This window comes from Eleutherodactylus coqui, chromosome 13 (genome assembly GCF_035609145.1).
Source record: "Eleutherodactylus coqui strain aEleCoq1 chromosome 13, aEleCoq1.hap1, whole genome shotgun sequence".
In the NCBI taxonomy this organism is placed as follows: Eukaryota; Metazoa; Chordata; class Amphibia; order Anura; family Eleutherodactylidae; genus Eleutherodactylus; species Eleutherodactylus coqui.
In genome coordinates this window covers 72,784,733-72,805,064 of record NC_089849.1, presented here as the reverse complement: position 1 = coordinate 72,805,064, position 20,332 = coordinate 72,784,733, and the positions used below count along the sequence as shown (strand labels likewise).

At 43.1% G+C, this 20,332-nt stretch overlaps 1 protein-coding gene across 6 annotated transcripts in view; it reads right to left on the bottom strand.

Moving 5' to 3' along the window:
* CACNA1G (calcium voltage-gated channel subunit alpha1 G) overlaps positions 1 to 20,332 on the bottom strand; it is a 179,977-nt gene that overhangs the window by 37,630 nt on the left and 122,015 nt on the right. For all 6 annotated transcript variants that reach the window (XM_066586608.1, XM_066586607.1, XM_066586613.1 and 3 more), the window contains 6 exons: positions 13,729 to 13,880; positions 11,700 to 11,809; positions 8,039 to 8,172; positions 6,225 to 6,295; positions 4,673 to 4,751; positions 4,470 to 4,591 (listed from right to left, as the gene is read on the bottom strand). In XM_066586608.1, the coding sequence (XP_066442705.1) occupies positions 4,470 to 4,591; positions 4,673 to 4,751; positions 6,225 to 6,295; positions 8,039 to 8,172; positions 11,700 to 11,809; positions 13,729 to 13,880 (668 nt within the window). The remainder of the gene's footprint in view (positions 1 to 4,469; positions 4,592 to 4,672; positions 4,752 to 6,224; positions 6,296 to 8,038; positions 8,173 to 11,699; positions 11,810 to 13,728; positions 13,881 to 20,332) is intronic.

The following is a 20,332-nucleotide window of genomic DNA, read 5'->3' as shown; positions in this document are numbered from 1 at the left end:
ATGGCTGCTCTATCCCCTGATGGCTGGGACCTTTTTCAGCAGGATAACGTGACACCACACTGAAAAGATTGTTCAGGAATGATTTGCGGATCAGGAAGAAATAGTTCAGGCTGTTGATTTGGTCTCTAATTCTCTAGATCTCAATCTTCTCTGTGGGTTGTGCTGAAAAAACAAGTCCGATCCCTGGGGGCCGCACCGCACAACTTAGACAATCTAATGCTAATGTCTTGGTGCCAGATACCACAGGACACCTTCTGAGGTCTTATAGGGGCTTTGACAGGTCAAAGCTGCTTTGATGGCATGAGGGAGAACTACAAAAAACTAGGCAGGTGGTTGAGGCTATAGGTAAGATGTGCCGAAACATGTAGCAGACTATACCCCGTGTATGGAGACGTTTTCATTCATATTTACAGTATACATATATAATATACACATGAAAAGATCGCTGCTTTAGGAACAGCTGGCGAGTGACATCTTGTGATCAGTAACACAGTACCATGTGGCGGCCGCGTCACAATCTGCTCTCAGAAAATGTGATGACCTCTAATCTGCGCAGCAAGAGATGACGTGAGGCAGTCATGGGTAAATGTGGTGACTTGAGTGACTTTGACCGTTGGCAGATTGTTGGTGCCCAGAGGTGTAGTGCCAGGATTTCCAAAATAGTGACACTTGTTGTCTGTTCTTGAACCATGGTTTAAAGAGTGTACAGGACTGGCTGAACCACGGATAGTCATCCGACAGAAGATCACACAGCGGCAGGCCATGTGTGGTTGATCCTAAAGTCAAGCATCAGGTGGCATGTCTAGTATCTCAGCAACGACGTGCCACAATGGGCCAATGAATCTAGCAGTACAACAGTGGGGAAGCTGGATACATTTCCACAGTCATCATGTGGCGTACGTTGTGTCGCCAGAGGCTCAAAAGCCAAATACTGACAATGGTGCCCCGATGATCCAGCGTCATCCCCAATAATGCATCATATAGGCCCAGGACAGATGTCAATAGATCTTGGCAGAAGGTCGTCTGGAGTGATGAGTTCCATTTCCTGCTGAAGCATAAGGAAGGCTTGGATTGCATCTGGTGTAAACAGCATGAATTCAAGTCCTAAGAGTTCACCGCTGAAGTTTAACAGGCCAATGGTGGTGGTGTCATGGTCTGGGGAGCCTTTTTCCTAGCATGGCTTATGACGATTGGTCATGATACTACAATCCTTGAATGGTGAATGCTGCAGGGACTTGTTAGCTGACCATCTGCACCCATACCTTCCCAGACCACAGTGCTATCTTTCAACAGGACAACGCTCCATGTCATTGTACGTTGTACACTAGGCCAGTGGTCCCCAACCTTTTTGGCACCAGGGTCCGGCTTCAAGCAAGACCATTTTTACAAGGCCCAGCAGGGTGGGCGCGGGATGTGGGCGGGGTTTTGGTTATATGGGGCGGGGTTATGAAGGGGGTTGGAGTTTAGTGCATACATATTTAATTATGAATTTAGAATGTCCTCGCAGTACACACATAGGGCAGTATATTATATCCCCCCCCCCCCCCGCCTGGCAGCACACACATAGGGCAGTGGGCAGCATATAATCTATCTCCCCCCAGCACATACATAGGGCAGCATATAATTTATCTCCCCCCTCCTCCCCGGCAGGATTACCTTGAAAACTGACCTAGGTCCCAACAGGTGTACAGGCGCGGCGGCTGCTGCTGCTTGCACAGAGGCGGCTCTTCCTCCAACTCGCGGGACGCTCTGTTGTTTGGCGCCACAGTCCTCAGCGCTTCAAGAAGGCACCTTGTGAACGAGCCCTAATAGTGACCCTAATAGTGGCCCCAGTAAAAATAACGACCCCACAGTGGCCCAATTAGTAATATTAACCCCCATAGCAACGTTATAATTATAAGCTCCCCCAGTAATAAGCCCCCCTCAGTAATAATAATAAGCCCCCTCAGTAACAAGCCCCCCACCTCAGTAATAATAATAAGCCCCCAACTCAGTAATAACAATAAGCCCCCACCTCAGTAATAATAATAAGCAGCCCCCCAGTAATAAGCAGCCTTCCCCCCAGTAATAAGCAGCCTCCCCCCCCAGTAATAAGCAGCTCCCCCCCCCAGTAATAGGCAGCCTCCCCCCCAGTAATAGGCAGCCTCCCCCATCCCCCAGTAATAGGCAGCCCCCACCCCTCAGTAATAAGCAGCCCCCACCCCCAGTAATAAGCAGCCCCCCCGAAATAAGCAGCCTCCCCCCAGTAATAACCAGCCCCCTCCCCAGTAATAACCAGCCCCCCCCCAGTAATAGGCAGCCCCCCAGTAATAGGCAGCCCCCCAGTAATAAGCAGCCCCCCAGTAATAGGCACCCCCCAGTAATAGGCAGTTCCCCCCAGTAATAGGCAGCCCCCCCAGTAATAGGCAGCCCCCACCCCTCAGTAATAAGCAGCCCCCCTCCCAGTAATAGGCAGCCCCCCTCAGCAATAGGCAGCACCCCCCAGTAATAGGCAGCCCCCACCCCAGTAATAAGTAGCCCCCCCAGTAATAGGCAGCCCCCACCCCTCAGTAATAAGCAGCCCCCCCAGTAATAGGCAGCCCCCCCTCAGTAATAGGCAGCCCCCCAGTAATAAGCAGCCCCCCCAGTAATAGGCAGCCTCCCCCCAGTAATAGGCAGCCCCCCCAGTAATAGGCAGCCCCCCCAGTAATAGGCAGCCCCCACCCCTCAGTAATAAGCATCCTCCCCCCACCGCCCCAGTAGTAAGCAGCCCCCCCCACCCATATACTTACCTCTTCCTTCCTGTCAGCGTTGCTCCCTCTCTGCTCGCGCTGAGCATGGGTCACACTGATGTCAGTGTGTAGCCCGACACGCTTCCTCCCTGAGTCCTCTCCTGCAGAACTAATGAGCAGGGGACTCGGGGAGGAGGATCCTGGCTGCACACTGTTGTCAGTGTGCGCCGGGATCAGTGGCAACAGCGCGATTACCAGCGGGGAGCTGCGGCACCCCAGCTGGTAATCGCTTCAGTGGTGAGCGGCGTCGGTACGCCGCGGGCCACATTACACGAGGCAGCGGGCCGGATTCGGCCCGCGGGCCTTGTGTTTGACACATGTGTGTTCCTGGCGGTGCCGTGGACCAGCAGGAAACACCTAACGGCCCGGTCCGCGGACCGGTGGTTGAGGAGCCCTGCACTAGGCAATGGGTAGAGGAACATGACAATGAATTCTTCACACTGCCTTGACCCCAAAATTACCAGACTGTAACCTCATTGAACATGTTTGGCATATGCTGGAAAGGGCTGTGAGATCTGCTCCCACTTATCCATAAAATTGCTCCAACTGACGGAGCTGCTGTAGCAGGCATGGGCTGAATTGAGTATGGAGGATATTTGTCATCTTGTGGAATCTGTTCCATGATTGCCCACAAAGGTGGAGCAACCCGTTATTGAGCAGGGGTTCCTAATGCAGTAATCTTTTATGCCTATATATACACCATATTTTTCACTTTATAAGATGCACTTTTCTTCTCCCCAAAGTGAGGGGAAAAAGACAGTGTGTCTTATAAAGCAATCGCGACGAAATTCAAGCTGACCAGCGCGACGGCGAGTTTGTTCACGCATTCACGAGTTTGTCCGCGTGATCGCAAGATAGTTTGAATGATTGCACATCTGGAAGGGTCTGCCCCACAGTTATGCCGTTTATGTCTTTTATTGAGCAGATTGAGTAAGCTCCATAATAAATATTAAAATATGACCGGTGGGGATCCACACCCCAGGACCAGAACGAAGGGGCGCTGGAGTTTGCCAGTGTGCCATAGGCTCTTTATTACGTATGTTACAAAGCAAAGTACCATTATGGATGGAGGACAATATTAACAGAAATATGCAGCATATACGGTAGAATGTAGAATATTCATGGAAATATTAATCATGTCAAACAATACTCAGGTGGTTATCATAGCAACATAGTGTAGAGGTGCACTATAGAGAACGGCCTGTAGGGGGCAACAGACAGGCATTCTGGTGCCTGAGAAAAGGAAAAATGCCCATATGTGTGGTCAGGAAGTTGGATATAAGAGTACATTCCTGCTACACCCAGGGAGACGTTGGCTCAGTGGAGCTGGGAGGGCTGCTAGCCCCAGGGTCTAGTGCAGACCAGGAAGGCAGGAGGTTGACAGGGTTGACCACCCTAACCTCAACACCCAGGTGGGGTGTGTATATGGACTTTATGTTTTACTGAAGTACATTATATGGACTCTGTTTACGTTGTTTGTGCTGTGAATAAAGACTGGAAGGAGCCAGGTTTAAAGAAAATCCACATCTCCAGAGTGTTTCTACACGGCTGGTGCCCATTCCAGTCTGGAAGTTGGCGATCCGCAGGCAAGTAGACCCCAGCTTGCCACAGTAGTATGTTAGGCTGAAGGGAGACAATATCCATCCAGGTTTCCTTTATAATTATTTACATGTTGACATAACTTAGATGCTTTTTTACCTTCATAATCCCATTCCAGTTATCGCCTGTAGATACACGGAAGAGAGTTAGAAAGGCCATTCCAAAGTTCCTAAATGTAGCATGTCTTCCAAGACCTTCACATGGATGAGAATCATTGCACTCTATGAAAAAATGCCAATAGTAGATTAAAATTGTGCCCATTCTACATTTCTAATATGCTCAGCGTTTTCCTGCACACTTACCCAAGTCACCAAACAGTTCAACTCCCAAGGCAGCAAAAATGAAGAATAGCAGCATAAAGAGAAGACCTAGATTCCCCACCTGTAGGGAAGGGAAAGGCATATGGCTATTACTGTTTGGGATTCACCTATAGCAATGGTCTCCAACCTGCGGGTCTGCAGCTATTACAGAACTACAACTCTTGGCATGTAATGTACTTGTAGTTGGAATAATTAGTTTGTGTGGCACTATTAAAATGTATCGTATGTGGCAGACATGTTTTTATGAGTGCAGTGACTGAGGTAAGGGGATGTTCACACTAGGATTTAGGCATCTGTGAATCGTATACGTTTTTATATTTTAAAAAAAGTATAAAATCTTATAGTTTCATGTACCCATTGGCTAGAATGGGTCGAACACAGTTTAAAATTGCATGCTTTTGACTATATTTGACCTCAAATGCATTTGTGAACTCTTTTTTTGCGGGATGGAAGAGTGTAGCGAACCACACTTTTCTGCCCTACAAAAAAATAATTGGGAAACATAAACTTTTTATTAACATTATAGTCACTGTAAAACATATGGAAACACATGCCAGTACGATCCAATACATTTAACGTTTACATTTATTGCTAGCAAAATTATTTAAAGGCAATAAAAGCTCTAAAAAACAGCAGTACCTTCTATAGCAGTGGTGGCGAACCTATGGCACGCGTGCCAGAGGCGGCACGCAGAGCCCTCCCTGCTGGCACCCGCCGCCATTGGCCGCTCACCACTTGTGAATACCAGCAGGGGCCACAGCTCCCGGGTAGTCTTGTATTATGTCACCACTGGAAGTTAGGGGTGGCGACATAGTACAGGAGTTTGACATGTTGTAACGCCCCCAGCTTCTGATAGGCTGGGGGCGTGTGTGGCCTTAGGAGGGGAAGCGTCGGTGGCGGAGGAATCGCCGGCATCGTCAGCGGACGGAGCAGAGGGAGCAGTGGCAGGAAGACAGGCAGCGGCGGCAGACAGAGCAGAGAGATCGGCAGCAACGACACGGAGTGCTGGCGGCGGCAGCAGCAGGGACGCTGGAGGGAACAGCGCCAGCAGCAGGAGATGGAGCGCCAGTGGCATGAGCACAACCACTGCCAGCGGAGGCTGGAGGGAGCGGCAGCAGCAGCTGGAGATCAGGTCACGGAGCTCCTATGATTATAGTTTTCTTCTTGTAAATGTTGTCTTATTTTGTAATGTTCTTTGATAAAACATTTAGGGGGGACCTGTCCCCACCTACTAAGTTATGGAGCTTACAGAAAATTTATTGAAGGATCCAAGGGTATACTTCTTATACTTACGCAACTTCCCATTTCCGTACTCTCACGCATCGAAGTCGGCGCTCAGGGTATGAGTGTGACTCTTTTTTTTCGGTCAGTGTGTGTTTGTGCACCCTGACTGAATTAAAGAGTCTGTAGTACAGTATGTCCTCTATAGGTGCTGTACTAAGGCTCTATACAAGCTGGAGCCTGTATGCAACGTATACATGAGTAGTAAATGTGCCCCTGTCTTAATATGGTTTATGACCTTGTTTTTCTGTACCTGAGGAAGAGCTTGTAGAACCGTATCCAGCAAAGCTCTCATCCCAACAGCCATCTTCAACAACTTCAGCACTGGAGAATAATAGCAAAATAATTACATAGGGCCAAGACACCTCTAGCAAATGTAAGGTATGTGCAAACATCTTGGGGAACCTCTGCAACAAAATCCACGTAAAAATCTGCGCCAAAATCTATATCTGGACTTTGCGGTGAATTCTGATTGCAGTATTGACTCACTGCTTTATAATGAATGAATCCCGCAGTGCTGTAGAATTTCGGTGTGAAATCTGCAGCCAAAATTCTAGAACAATTCCGCAATGTGTGAACTCACCCTTATAGTATACTGTAATGGCGAACACAACAAGAGATTCATAAGGCCTCGAGGCTTATCGAATGACTAATATGGCTTATAAATGACTCACTATAAATAATGTATGGTTGATCTGTTAATGGTTTAACTCGAAGGGATCCGGCTGACCCTCTCTGTTTCTGACAAACTGGTTGTTAACCCCTTAAAGTTAACATAACAGTACGTAAACTTATGTCCTGTGGATGGTGTGGACTCACTTCTGTTCCTGTGCCATCCTGCAGAGGGAGCCGGCTGTGATCAGTGTGCATCTCAGCATGTAAAGGGCTCACAGAGGAAGCGCGCTCCATCTGTGACGTCATTGGCCGGATGCGTTGCCTGTAGAGATGAGCGAGCGTACTGGCTAAGGCAAACTACTCGAGATTAAAGATTCGGGTGCTGGCGGGGAGCGGCGGGGAAGAGCGGGGAAGAACAGGGGGAAGATTTCTCTCTCTCTCCCCCCGCTCCTCCCTGCTCACTCCCTCAACTCACCGCTCTCCCCCGCCGGCACCCAAATCTTTAGAGACGAGCGGGCAGGTACCCGCATAAGGCACTACTCGCTCGAGTAGTTTGCCTTAGCAAGTACGCTCGCTCATCTCTAGTTGCCTGCCATGGCCTATGATCGCTATTGTGAGCGATAATGTATTGCAGTACAGAAGTACTGCAGTACATTATCAAGTTATCATAGCTATCACAGCTTTTGTAGTTCTCTACAGGGCCATAAAAAATGTTTTAAAAAATGTAAAGCAAATAAAAAAAACTTCTTTCTGCACTTTCCTGTTTGTATAAAAAAAAAAATTTCTTTAAAAAAAAACCATATTTGGTATCATCATATCCTTAACAATCCATAAATTTAACACAAGACTGAAGAATTGACTGGAAACTGAACACAAAAACCAAAGCAGGCCTGAGCTGGCCAGAATTGAGATCACATGGCCACCTAAGGAGAAAGAGGCCAGGAGTTTCAGATAGAAAGGAACAACTAACAACGGTCACACTAGCCCACTTATATATATCGGGGGTATAGCTACATAATGAATCAACAAAAAATTCCCTGAAGTGGCCCTTTAAAGGCCTATTGCCCATGTTGTTAAGGTTGGAGTCTGGAGGCCCCTCTTTTACACCCTCCGCATTGATCAACCAAGTGTAGAATCTCAGTGCCCATTGGCCTCATGGAGATTTACAGTCTGTCCAATAGGGATAAATCCCATTGTGTGTCATTACTTCGGGGGCACAGTGTGTATTATAATTAATTTTGGGATGCATGTTGTTTATTATAATTTATTTGGAGTGACCATGGAAAGTCATTTGGTAGCTGTCTGAGCCTATTATATCCCAAGTAATGTACTTAATGCCTGTTCAGTCCGGTAGGATAGATATACAGTAAGACATAAATACACAATCTTTCTGCCACATACAATATCTCAAATACATATCAATATCCCAGTGACCTCAAGCCGATTACATACCCCTCGCGATTCTCAGAACTCTCATAATGCGAATAATTGTCGGGTTAATGGGCAGTGATGCATTCACTTCAATCTCTTCCAGTGTAATCCCCATAATTGAAAGAAGAACAATTGCTAAATCCAGTTGATTCCATCTATAATGCAGACATTAGAAATAAAGGTTATTGGTAGAGTCTTCCGAAATGAAGGGTCACATATTATACGGCTGCCAGGATTCCCAATAATCTGCAGTTAACAGTAAGGAAATTGGTGGCAAATGTTCAATTGCTGTGCAGCACTGCATCAGGGGAAGGAAGCATTATATGGGACCCATTCAAATCAATGGACTGTCTGTGTAACGCCTATAGATGTTGGGTTTTCTAAAGTCAGAGATGCTCTTCACAACTCTGTATCCTGACTAATTAGCAGAGGCTGTAAATATGAGGCTACTCTCTATTTAACGAGCTATCCAGCTTTAAAAAACAAATTAAAAAACCCTCAAATGTAATAAAACATTCCAAAAAACACTACTTGCTTGTTTTATGTCCAAGCAATCCAGCACTTGCTCTACCATGGTCCTCCTGGTCTTTAATTTCAGGCAGACAGCATTTGGCCACTGCAGCCAATCAGTGACCACACAGTCATGTGATGTACTATTGGCTTCCAAGCTCGGCAATGAGCCACGATGCCAAGAGTATGTCATGTGACTGATGCTACAACTGATTGGCTACAATGGGCACAAGCAATACAGAATATTATACTTGTAAACAGAGACCATCAGGGAATTGCAAGCACAATGGCACTGGATCCCCAGGGCAGAGAACAGATGAGTAGTGATTCCTTACATGTTTTATCCCATTTGCAGAGGTTTTATATATTTTTTTTAATGCTGATAGCCCCTTTAATTCTACAAACCAGACAAACATTTAAGAAGTGAAAAATGTATATAGTTTGTGATGCAATTATCAATTCTCACCAACACAATTAAAGGATGTGTGTCATAATAAGTCATGAGACGATGTTAAAAAATGACTAGTTAAATTTTGAAATATTTGGGAAATTATATTAGAATTGTTTACAATAAAGCGATGAAGGTGGTTAGCTTTTCCACCAAATTTGTCATAAACAATTATAAGTTTACCCGAATTTTCAGTTCTTACAAGCATCTCAAACTTTTATACACAGTGAATGCCAATGGAACCTGATTTGCATACGCTGACTTGTTTTGTGGTTTTGATGTTTCTTTAATGAGTCCATTTTTATTTTTACACTCAAGAGATATGCTCTAATGTTGCACAATGGGAAAAAAACGGAAATTAGCTCTCAGTCAGTAGAGAATGAATTGCACTATTGTCGATTACACTGATCACTAGCTGTGATTGCATTGCTCCCTGGGGCAGCTCTCCGTTATCCTAGTGGAGGTGGAAGCTTTCAGCTCCTCTTTTGACACCGTTTAAAGAACAGTAAAACACATTGCATTTTTACAATTGCATCCTAGCTTATTATAGATTGAAACCCGATCATAAGCTTGAAAGGAATCAGAAACACAACTCTATGTATTTGTTTTCTCAGCAGCGCTTTAGACTCAAACTCACAATATAGCAAATGCTCTTAACAATTAGCTTCTAACACAACTGAAATATCCATGTCTTTATAAGATGAAGAGTAGGTCCATTGAAAAATAAAAACTTCTCAGCGCTCATAGACTCTCCTGTGCTCTCCTTTGTAGAGCTGTTTGTACTGTAGATTTCTCTCCTTGTCATTGTCTGCCCTCCTACATATACAGTGGCGTTGTAGCACTGTCACCTATCTCTATAAGCCTGCTAGCTCTCATTACAGTTGCCACTTTTTCCCCCTCCCCTGAGACTGCTTGCTTGAAACGGTGCAGATGCTGCTGAGATCACCAGACTTTATCACCTAGTAAGTTCCCCCTTCAGAAACAGATTGTAATTCACTTTTAGTTATTTTGGGTATACATCTATATGTCTTTTACACTAACTCTCCCATATCTATCTATCTATCTATCTATCTATCTATCTATCTATCTATCTATCTATCTATCTATCTATCTATCTATCTATCTGTCTATCTCATATGTCTATTTCATAAGACAAAAAACATACTTTAATGCTTTTTATAGTTGTGTGGTTCTGAAAAGTATTCAGTACCTTAAAAAAAAGATATCCAGATGTCATCAGCTAAATTTATGCTAAAAGGACACACTTTGACATACATCTGCACAATAAAAACGTATGAGTAGGTTCCGGTATATATCTGCACGCTCCACCAGGTGAAAAGGTGGAGAAGAGTTAGTTTTTTTTGTGATTTTGCTTTCCATTTTGAATGTTTCTAAATACTTTTTTTTGAAGAGGGGTTCGGGGAGATTGTGATTTGTTTATAGATAGGATTAATTGTATTGGTTGGGTGGGGTAATGCTATGTTCTATGCATATTATGCTTATACATTTTAAATGTGTAGAAATTATGGGGTAATTGTATTTAAAAATATAACTTCTATGAAAAATATATCTGTAAGCTGTTTTTGTCACGCACACATGTACATCTGTCTTAGGTGTATTCTGTATCTACTGCAGATACTAAACCAGATCATGTATTAGCAATGTAGAATGTTGCCAGCATTGAAATAGAAAGGTATTTTCTCCACTCTGAGGAAAATTGGTAAATTCCATTTTAGAGCTCTTTTTCCTTCCTCTGCCTCAAATTACATATGCAAATATAAGAGGTTGAACTGCATGTCACGATGAGTATTTTGCATGAGTATTTGTAAATCATAACCAGGAGTGGTTCCAAAACACAAAAGAGGTGCAAAACGTTTTATGTTGGTTTTCTGTCCTTCAAGAATTGTGTCATCAGAAAATGAGGTATTGCCGAAATTACGTTTTTATGCTAAACATCTGTCTAAATAGATTTGTGCAAAAAGAAGTGCAACTTATGCCAGAATTCTGACATAACACCTCTAATTAATGTGCCCCATTGTGCCTATGGTCCTTGAGGCTGGTGTGAAGAACAGAAAGCATCAGGCTATTATTGGGCTTAGTGGCTTAAACAATAGGTCATTTTCTGAGGATGCATTCCCTTTAAAGGGATTGTATAGGGAATAACTTGCTGATCAGTGGTGGCATCACCCCTTAAACCCTCACTAATCTCAAGAACCAGGGTCCTGTGACCCACATTACCTGTCACTGTGGGAGTCACTTCTCCCTCCACAGTGATGTCAGAAAGAATGGAGCACTAGTAGAGTATACACGGTTGGCGCTCCATTCATTGTAATGAGGCGGACGGGAATATCTAAGCTTGCTGCTTGCTTAATGTTTTAACGACCAGCGGCCTATTCAGTCTCCTCCTTACTGTGAGGACATGGGACTCTTGCACTCGAGATCAATGGGGGTCTCAGTGGTGAGACCACCACCGATCAGCAACTTATCTTGGTTATGATCTTGCTACAACGCCTTTAACTTTTAGCTTAGTAGTCCTGATGCAAAATACTGACCTAAATACTGCGGTACAAATGAGGCAACTACACTTTAAACTAACACCTATTAGTATTTCTCTGTTCCTTAGTCCTAATTGAGCAGTGACTGAACAACAGCAATAAAACCATGAAAAACAGCCCCACCCGAATCTGTGGAAAAAATGGCTATTTTAAAATAACATTTTTGTACCTGTCTTTAAAAAAACGTCGGAATCCAAATGCAATCATTTTACACCCCGATTCTAGTACAAAAATTAAGGTGAAAATGTAGTTACAGATCTTCAGAGCTTCATCCAAGACCTAGAAGAGATGAGGGAACATTAGCTTCTCATTAAATCTTTTACATCAATTATTTTTACAACCATTTTTTTTTAAATCGACCCTCTGGGCATTGAGAAGCAAAGATGGCCACCAACCTCTCCAACTACCTGATGCATACTGTGCATTAGTAGGCAATAGAGATGAGCGAGCGTACTCGCTAAGGCATATTACTCGAGCGGGTATCGCCATTTTCGAGTACATGCCTGCTTGCCCGAAAAGATTCGGGGGCCGGTGGGGGAGAGCGGGGGGGGGGGGATCTCTCTTCCCTGCTCACTCCCGCAACTCACAGGTCACCCCCGCCGGCCCCTGAATCTTTTCGGACGAGCAGGCATGTACTCGAAAATGGCGATACTCGCTCGAGTAATTTGCCTTAAGGAGTCTAAGATACTACAGGCTGCTTTAATTAACCAGTGCTGTCCATGTGAGCAGTGCTGACTAGCCAGATCAGCATGTAGTGTCTTAGACCACCGATACATACTATGCACAGTCTACATCAGATAGTCAGAGAAGTGGTTTGACCATCTTTGATTCTCCAGGCCTGGAGTGTCGCTTACATTCATACCATTCATCATTTCCAAGTTGACCTCTCTTCTTGAGGTTTGCGCCTAGTTCTTAGTTTTTGTATCGTCACTCTATGCTCTGATACTGTTATAGTCGTTTGGCTTTGGTAGTGTAACTAGGATGGCAGCAACCCCCATCTTCATTATATTTTCCCATCCTTCCGGCACCATCTGTTACAGAAGCTCTGCCCACCCTACCTTTTTTTCTCTGTGTTCTACATTTCCGTCACTGGAACATGAAGCCAATTAGCATTGTTGCAACAATTACTTTGTTTTGCATGCTTCAAAACTGTCACAATGTTGATAGCCTGTTCCATAGTCAGCTGACATGATGGAAGTAATTATTTTCTATAGATCTCCAACAAAGATTCCAATACTGCACCTCTGGTGATCTTTTTGAGAAGGGTGGATGTTCAGCAAAAGCATAGTAGCATAGGGAGATAATGGGCAACAGTGTAGGTGGACCCCATGCACTTGGGAACCATAAGGTTGCCCTTTATATAGTGATATGTTATGACATTTTGGCCGGATCTTCACACATATGCAACAACTGAGAGAGAGCAGCAAGGTAGCTGCAGTCCAGGAATATTTGCGATTTCTATGAAATTTTCTTGTGACTGTTGCATGACAAATTACCATGGAGGAAGACACGGGGCAACACAGCTATGAGAAATGAAATTGGAGCTCCTGTGCAATAACAAGGCTGCATGTAGACCCACCTAGAAGAGGTTGTCTTATGAAGAAAACTTTTTGTTTGCATGATCATTGCAAATTAAGCTTCAGTAACCCACTACAAAGAGCTATTATCCCCGGGTGAAGCTTTGGTCAGGTCAGCTACCCTTTTGAGCAAATATAATATTTCATGATGACCTATCTGATAACTGGCAGTTCATATAATACATGCACAGACCAGGTCCACCACTACGAGAGATTTTCTTGGAGGAGTCTGGAATGAGGCCTTTGGAAACCTTTATGATCAGCTGTTATTAGGGGAAATTTTGGTCAGCCAGACAAATATAATATAACATGGAGGCAATTCAAGTACATTTTTTACATGGAAGGGCTGTGTCCTACAAAACGAGAGCCTCTCTTTGTTAGCAGCTCTTTACTTTGGCTCATATTGTCAACCCCACTTCTAAAAGCAGTCAGCCCAGTGATCAGCTGATCGTCCAGCCAACTTAATTTAGAAAAAAGGGTTTTCCATCAGAGACGACCCCTAAATAATTTTTTAAAAGAGTTTTCTACATAAATCACCAAAGCTAATATGAGGCCAATCCGGTAGGCCATCAGTCATAATATGCTAACTCGTGAAAAAAGAGCTCAGGTTTTGCGTCTTACCCTTGGCTGCTGGTAGTGTTCCATGGCCATAGTAACAACATTGAGTCCAATAACCCCGGTAATGAAGAGATCCAGGTAGTGGCTTGTGCACATATGATGTATGAAAAGCCGCGGATGGGAGTACTCTGAATAGTAAGGCTTGCACTGGGCTTCTACAAACAAAGGCAAATAAATACTACATTCAATTAGGACTCCTATTCAATGTGTTATTTCTAACAAAGAAGGTATTTCTGCGACCCCCTAGCCATATTAGCCTTCTCCCAGTCATGCATGCACCCCATGCACTTGCAATTGCCATGCTCTAAATCAAATAACTAATGCAGAAACAGAATAGAAAAAAAATGCGAAAAACTTCATACACAATCAAATGTAACAAACTTTTCACATTGTTTATTAAAGCAACTTTTAAGATTAATACTATTTTCCAAAAATCGGTCCCGGGTAACTAATGTAGCCATCATCTACTTGCACATAGAAACATCGACTGCGAGAAATATTCAATTCACATTACATATTCCGATTCCACTTTACAGATGACAAAACATGGGTACAGATAAAACTTCAACAAAAGGACTTGACCCAAATACAAAACTTACGAACATCCTATGGAAGAACTTGTAGAAGAAGAGATGAAAATGCAGAGAACAGAATGAAAAGTACAGAATACATTGTGCATAGTGGAACATAAATACTGAAACTGAGAACGACTTTACCACATAATGGGTGGTGTGGGTTAAGGAATTCTATCCATCATTATTAGAGCACCTAGATATTCTAGGTGGAGTGAATGATCGATGCTTGTATGCTTGTATATTACATCCACATCTGCTTTTACATGATCCTATACTTTCCTGTTTCATTTAAAACACAATTATCAGAAAAACGCTGAAAAAAAAAGACATTTGCATACATATTGGATTCTGACTATTTGGCAGCCAGGCTATATTTTGTTCATTAGCAGCTCACTAGGAATTCCCAGATTGACAGTATTTGTTCTTCTTGCGCGTCACTGCTGGACTAAGAAAAATACAAAACTCCTATTTACAGAGCACTGCGAGGGCTCCACACCAAGAAATAGTCATGTCCTGTACCGTAATCATTCCTCCTAGTCATTATGTAATCCTTGCTGCCAACTCTTATTACTTCTGCTTGCTTGTCTCATTCCATTATTCTTTGACATGGTTTTTTTTGTAAATGTCTATAGATTGTAGAAAGTTTATAGTTAGGCCTCTTGCGCACAGTCATGTTTGCATGGTCCTATATGGCAGGGAATGGGGTGCACTAGGCACCTGTAGGCACCCCATGTCATCCAGTATGAAAACTCTACAAGGCGCCGTATTCTCCCTTAGAAGCATTACCTCCACTATGAATCCATAAGGCTGCATTACATGTATCATTTTTCCGTGCGAGTTCCCTCTGATTCCGAGATGGATAGAACTTGAATGGGAAGAGAACCAATGGATTTGAAGGGGTTAATTTATAGTATCGATTTTATTTTATTTTTTTCTAGAACTCCGGGTTAGAAAAATCAGCGCATGTCTTATTTTTAGGCAATTCTTGTTCAAGAATCGCCCATTATTTGCTATGGTAGCGAGGGAAAGAAAAAACACATCGCATTCGCATTCCATGCTAGTTGCATGTGAGGTTGATCCACTTTATAGCGTCCTGTAACTGGAACCGCATACAATTTTTTTCCCGCGCTTCTGTAAAATGGTTTTAACGGCGCCCTCACATGATCGTATTTGCAGAGAATAGAACCCATTCATTTCAATGGGCTCATTCACATGCAGGCACGAGAATATGCTCTATTTTACTGTGAAAGGGCCCCATAGATGTTAATGGGGATACGCAAGTGTGTGCGCAATATGCAACGGTGTGCGCGAAATACAGCGCAGAACTGCAGGGAAGAGAAGACATTTGCAGCTTATTAGGCTAAATAGCCTTTATAACAGGGCAGGCGGTGTTTTGTGCCCATGTGAACATGCCCTACATACAAAAAAACATATGAATGAAAATCTAGCTGCATGGAAGTACGGTATGAGCCTTTGCTTTTGTATGGGTCTTGTGACATGCATGCAGACATGTGCATCAGCCCTTATGGGATGACCTCACTAGAAAAAAAATGATACACCCGTATGTTGGACTGGGTGCAGCAATCAGGGAACATCATTCTGCATATGTGAGCATAAATCAAAGTTTGCTGCCACATTCTATCTCAGCCTCCTATAGAAACAATAAAGTAAACAGGAAATCTCAGGGTGTTGCCCCATGGTCCGAATGGCCCCAGTAGTGTGCCCTACAGTCACGAACTGCGTTGTAAAACCGCATGTGGCTTCTGATGGTAACGTCGGTGCTAATCTCTGGATACCTCTACACCAAGTTGAGGCAAGATCTTCAGTAGCAGTTTGTTTCAGATCTTTGAAATGTACTTTGCAGAAAAAACTACAAAGGAAAAGACCGGTCCCAATGAGTTTACGGGACTGAAATCGATACAAAGTGCTTATTATGGCCCAATGAGCACTTTGCATCTGTTTCATTGGAGCAAATAAAAAATTCGCAAACTACATCATTTTTACAGCCAATGTGGTAATCTGTAAGAGCTCACGAAAATGCCATTGTCCTTTAGGCCTCCTTCACATGGGCGACACAATATGGATGCAAGAAAATGGCAGCAATATCACATCGGTGGTCCATGCGATATCGCTGCAGTTTCCCGTGGCAATAGCGTGATTTTGTGGAGCTACAAATTCGCGCGACTTTGTAGCACTACTTGCAAGGGTTTTCGGGGGTGGGGAGGGGGCTTGAAATATAAGCCCTACCCCGAAAATAAGCCTTAGCTGCAAAAAAAAAATACATCACCTCTCCGGCGCTGTCCGGCCTCAGCCTGTCTTCTCTCCAGTCCCCGGAACTGGTCTTCAGCATCTCTCTGGCTATTTAATTAAGGAAGCGCTGCCTCTGATTGGCTGAGCGCTGTGATGCTCAGCCAACCAGAGACAGCACTCGATGAGCCAATCACAGGCATTTATTGGCGATTCATCAAGTGCTGGCTGATTGGCAGAGTTGCGGCCCTCAGCCAATCAGAGGCATTGCTTCCTAGAGGTGAGGATTTTCTTATTCCTGTCCAGAACAGATGCTGAAGACAACTGCCAGGGATCGGGAGAAGACGGGTCGGATAGCGCTTCTTAGGTGATGTATGTGTTTTTTATTATTTTTCCCTGCAGCTAGGGTTTAGTTTAGGGCTTTGACAGAAGGATTTCCTACTGTCAAAGATGCAACAGAGAGGAAACATGGGCTACAAAACCTTACAAGTCAGACATATCACGAAACCCACAAGGCATTTGACTCGCAATGTCGCATGCTACAAATCATTGGAAATGTGAAGGAACCCTTAGGAAAGCATGGGCTTCACATACATGCAAATTGTAGCATTGCCACACTGCCAGATAATCGCGTGACTTTGTCGCTCGTGTGAACGAGGCCTTACAGCTTCTTGTCTGACCTCACATAGGGCTACACTTCATGCTGCCATATGGTGCTGCAGTAAGATACTGTGTTCCCCTCTAGTAGCAATACTTCTAAGGGAGAAGACCTCCAATAATTTGCTATTTAATTAAGAAAAACACTTCTGCATGCCTTGGTATAAAAAAAACTGCAGGCACATAGAAGTAGAGTATGGACCTATCTAATTCTATGGCTGCCACATTAGGAATCAATACCACATGCATAATATGTTCAAATGCATGAGGCCTCCTGGAGACAAACCCGTCTGAGGGTCTTTTTCCCATTTATTTTACATCTAGTTAATCTTATTTTTGTAACAGTTCACAATCGGTTTGGATTTACTATAAGGAAGTGAGTACTTAGAGTAACAATTAGATATAAAATCTGCTGCGGAAGCGAGTCAATCAACTGTTGTCTGATCCACTCATGTATAGAAGATGCTCAAATGTTTCCTTCGAATGCTCTTAATTCATAGGCACAAAGTAATGCGAGTGTTCTAATATAATTGAGGGTTGTTATCATGTGAAAATAGGGGGGCGGTAATTTTATTACTCAGTGACAGACCAAATGTCCTTGGTGTATTAAAGAAATTGCTTCTAGCTAATGAGTCTGAATTCTAACCTATTACCGTTAAATATTTCCTCCCACAGTCATATGACATTCTGCTAAACAATTCAATCAGTAAGAATATGTTAAAGGAAAATGGCAAAAATACCAGGAATGAGTCCCATTGGATGTCCTTCCCTTCATCTTACTAAATGAAGAGTTCAGTAAATGCTACATAAAAGGCAAAAAATGCAATTACTTTTTTTTGCCAAAAAAAGAACATCCATATTGAAAATAGAAAAATAAAATTGTCTTTCTATTATGAACTCCTTTTAATTCTGAATTGACCTTCATTAATGATTCCAAGACATTCACTGGCATATTCCATATATTTTCTATACCAATACATCTATATAGAACTACTGTATCTAAGCTTCCCTTATAATCAGAAGCGGAACTTAAAGCTTCTGGGCTCCGGTACAAGACCTGTAAACTGAACCCCCCAAGTATAATGCTTTATTCATAGTACTGGGCTCCCAATATGGAGAAGAGGAGCCTGATGAGCCCCCTAAGGCTCCTTGGCCCGGGTTATGCCCTATAGTTAGGCCCCTGCTTAGAATGAAGTTGCTGGGATTCCAGTTATTCTGTCACTATGAACCCATGGACTTCTGATGCAATTGGTATATCTCTAAGATTCAATAATCCTATGTAATAGGACTGACCTATTGAAACACGTTTATAATACTTCACTATGTGCCCTGGCCATATCCAGCAGACCAATTTGTAGATTTCATTGGGTATTTGATAGTTGTCCATTTGGTCCAAGAATAGGAATCCCACAATAAAATTACGTATCGCCAGTAAATTCTGCATACAAAATAAAAAAAAAAGTGATTGTTTCTCTCAATTGTTTTACCACATTTCTCTGCGTTATTATACGGTTGTAATGAAACTATTTGCCTTGTATTAAATCTTAAGTTCTAGGCTTGCGCTTGGGTGAAATCTGATTTTTCACAAACTCATTCAACTTGTAGTTAGTTTTAGTTAATTTATAGTAATAATAGGAATTCAATGGAATATAAAATAGTGGAGCCAAGCAGAAGTTTTACTAGAGTCTGCACCAGATTTCCATTAGCAGTCTATAGTGTATACTGCAATAAACATTGAGTTATAGGCTTGCTGATGGGAATCACAAGGCATTCGATGGGAATTGTATTTATTTTGTATTGCAGTCACGTTTTGAATAAAAGTATGAATGGACATATTCGATTTAGCATTTTTTTAAAATGAAAATATACAGAAAGGAAATAATATTTCCAGTAACAACTTGGCTAAAGCTAATTTAAAGGGGCTGTCCTATGAAATCAAAATATCCCCTCTCAGGACAGAGAATAACTATCTGATCAGTGGGGGTCAGACTCTTTGGCTTCTACCTCATTGTTTTTTTTTGCCTTCCTCTGGATCAACATTGGGGGTAATAGACTGAACTGAATGGACAGATGTCATTTTTCAGCTTTACATACTATGTTACTATGATCACCAGAACACAAGTCCTGAAGATCCACAAATAAATGGAGCAGTGGTCATGCATAGGCATCTCCGCTCCATTAAATTCAATGTGACTGCCAAAGATAGCTGGCACACCCATTACAATGAATGCTATGTGGGTGTACATATGTGACCTCTGCTCCATTCATCGGAACATCTTAGGGACCTCTCTTCTCATAATCAGTTAGGGTTCCTGCAGTCAGAAACCTTCTAAACTGGTCAATAATCTAATGTGTATGGCAGCCTCTTGACTCTCCAGACTTTCAACTGCTTGATCCTTTTGTTCTCCATAGAGGAGTAGCTTCTAGAGGAGTCTGGCTTGGCTTTCTCACCTTTCTACACACCAAACACATGCATGCTCATCTGAGCCAAGCATGCATATATCTCGAGGGTACAGGAGAGATAGCTGCCATCTGAACAAACCTTCGGCCGACAGCTATGTAAAGGCCCATTTACACTGAAAGATGATCACTCAGAATTTTGGACAGTTTTGAGCGATCACTTTGCATAAACTCTTAAGTAACTAGTTAGCTACTTAAGAGTTTATTAGCGTGTAAATGAAGGTTCCTGCTGAATGCAGATGACAGCAGGAGCACTGTTATCTACAAACAGCTGCTTTGTTCTCGGCGCTGTCAGCGATATCCTGCTGAGAACTCCGCAGGATACAAGCTTAAAGAATATTATCAGCAGTATCCCACTGAGAACTTGGGGCTGATAAGGCTCATCACTGACTTTAAGCTGGCTTGAAGTCAGAGATGAACGAATAGAGCACGAAAAGCGCACGATGGGCAGGCGTTTAGATGCAGCGATTATCGCTCAAAAGATGGCTTTTGAGCAAATTTTGAGCGATAATTGTTTTGTCGAAATAGGCCTTTATGTATAGGTAGCTAAAATCCAATCAGTTACATTAAGGTCAATTTATCAGCACCGTATTGCCATTTTAAAATAAAATGTATTTGCCACGCTTCACTTTTTTTACTCATGTCTCATCTTGCCTTACTGGACTTAG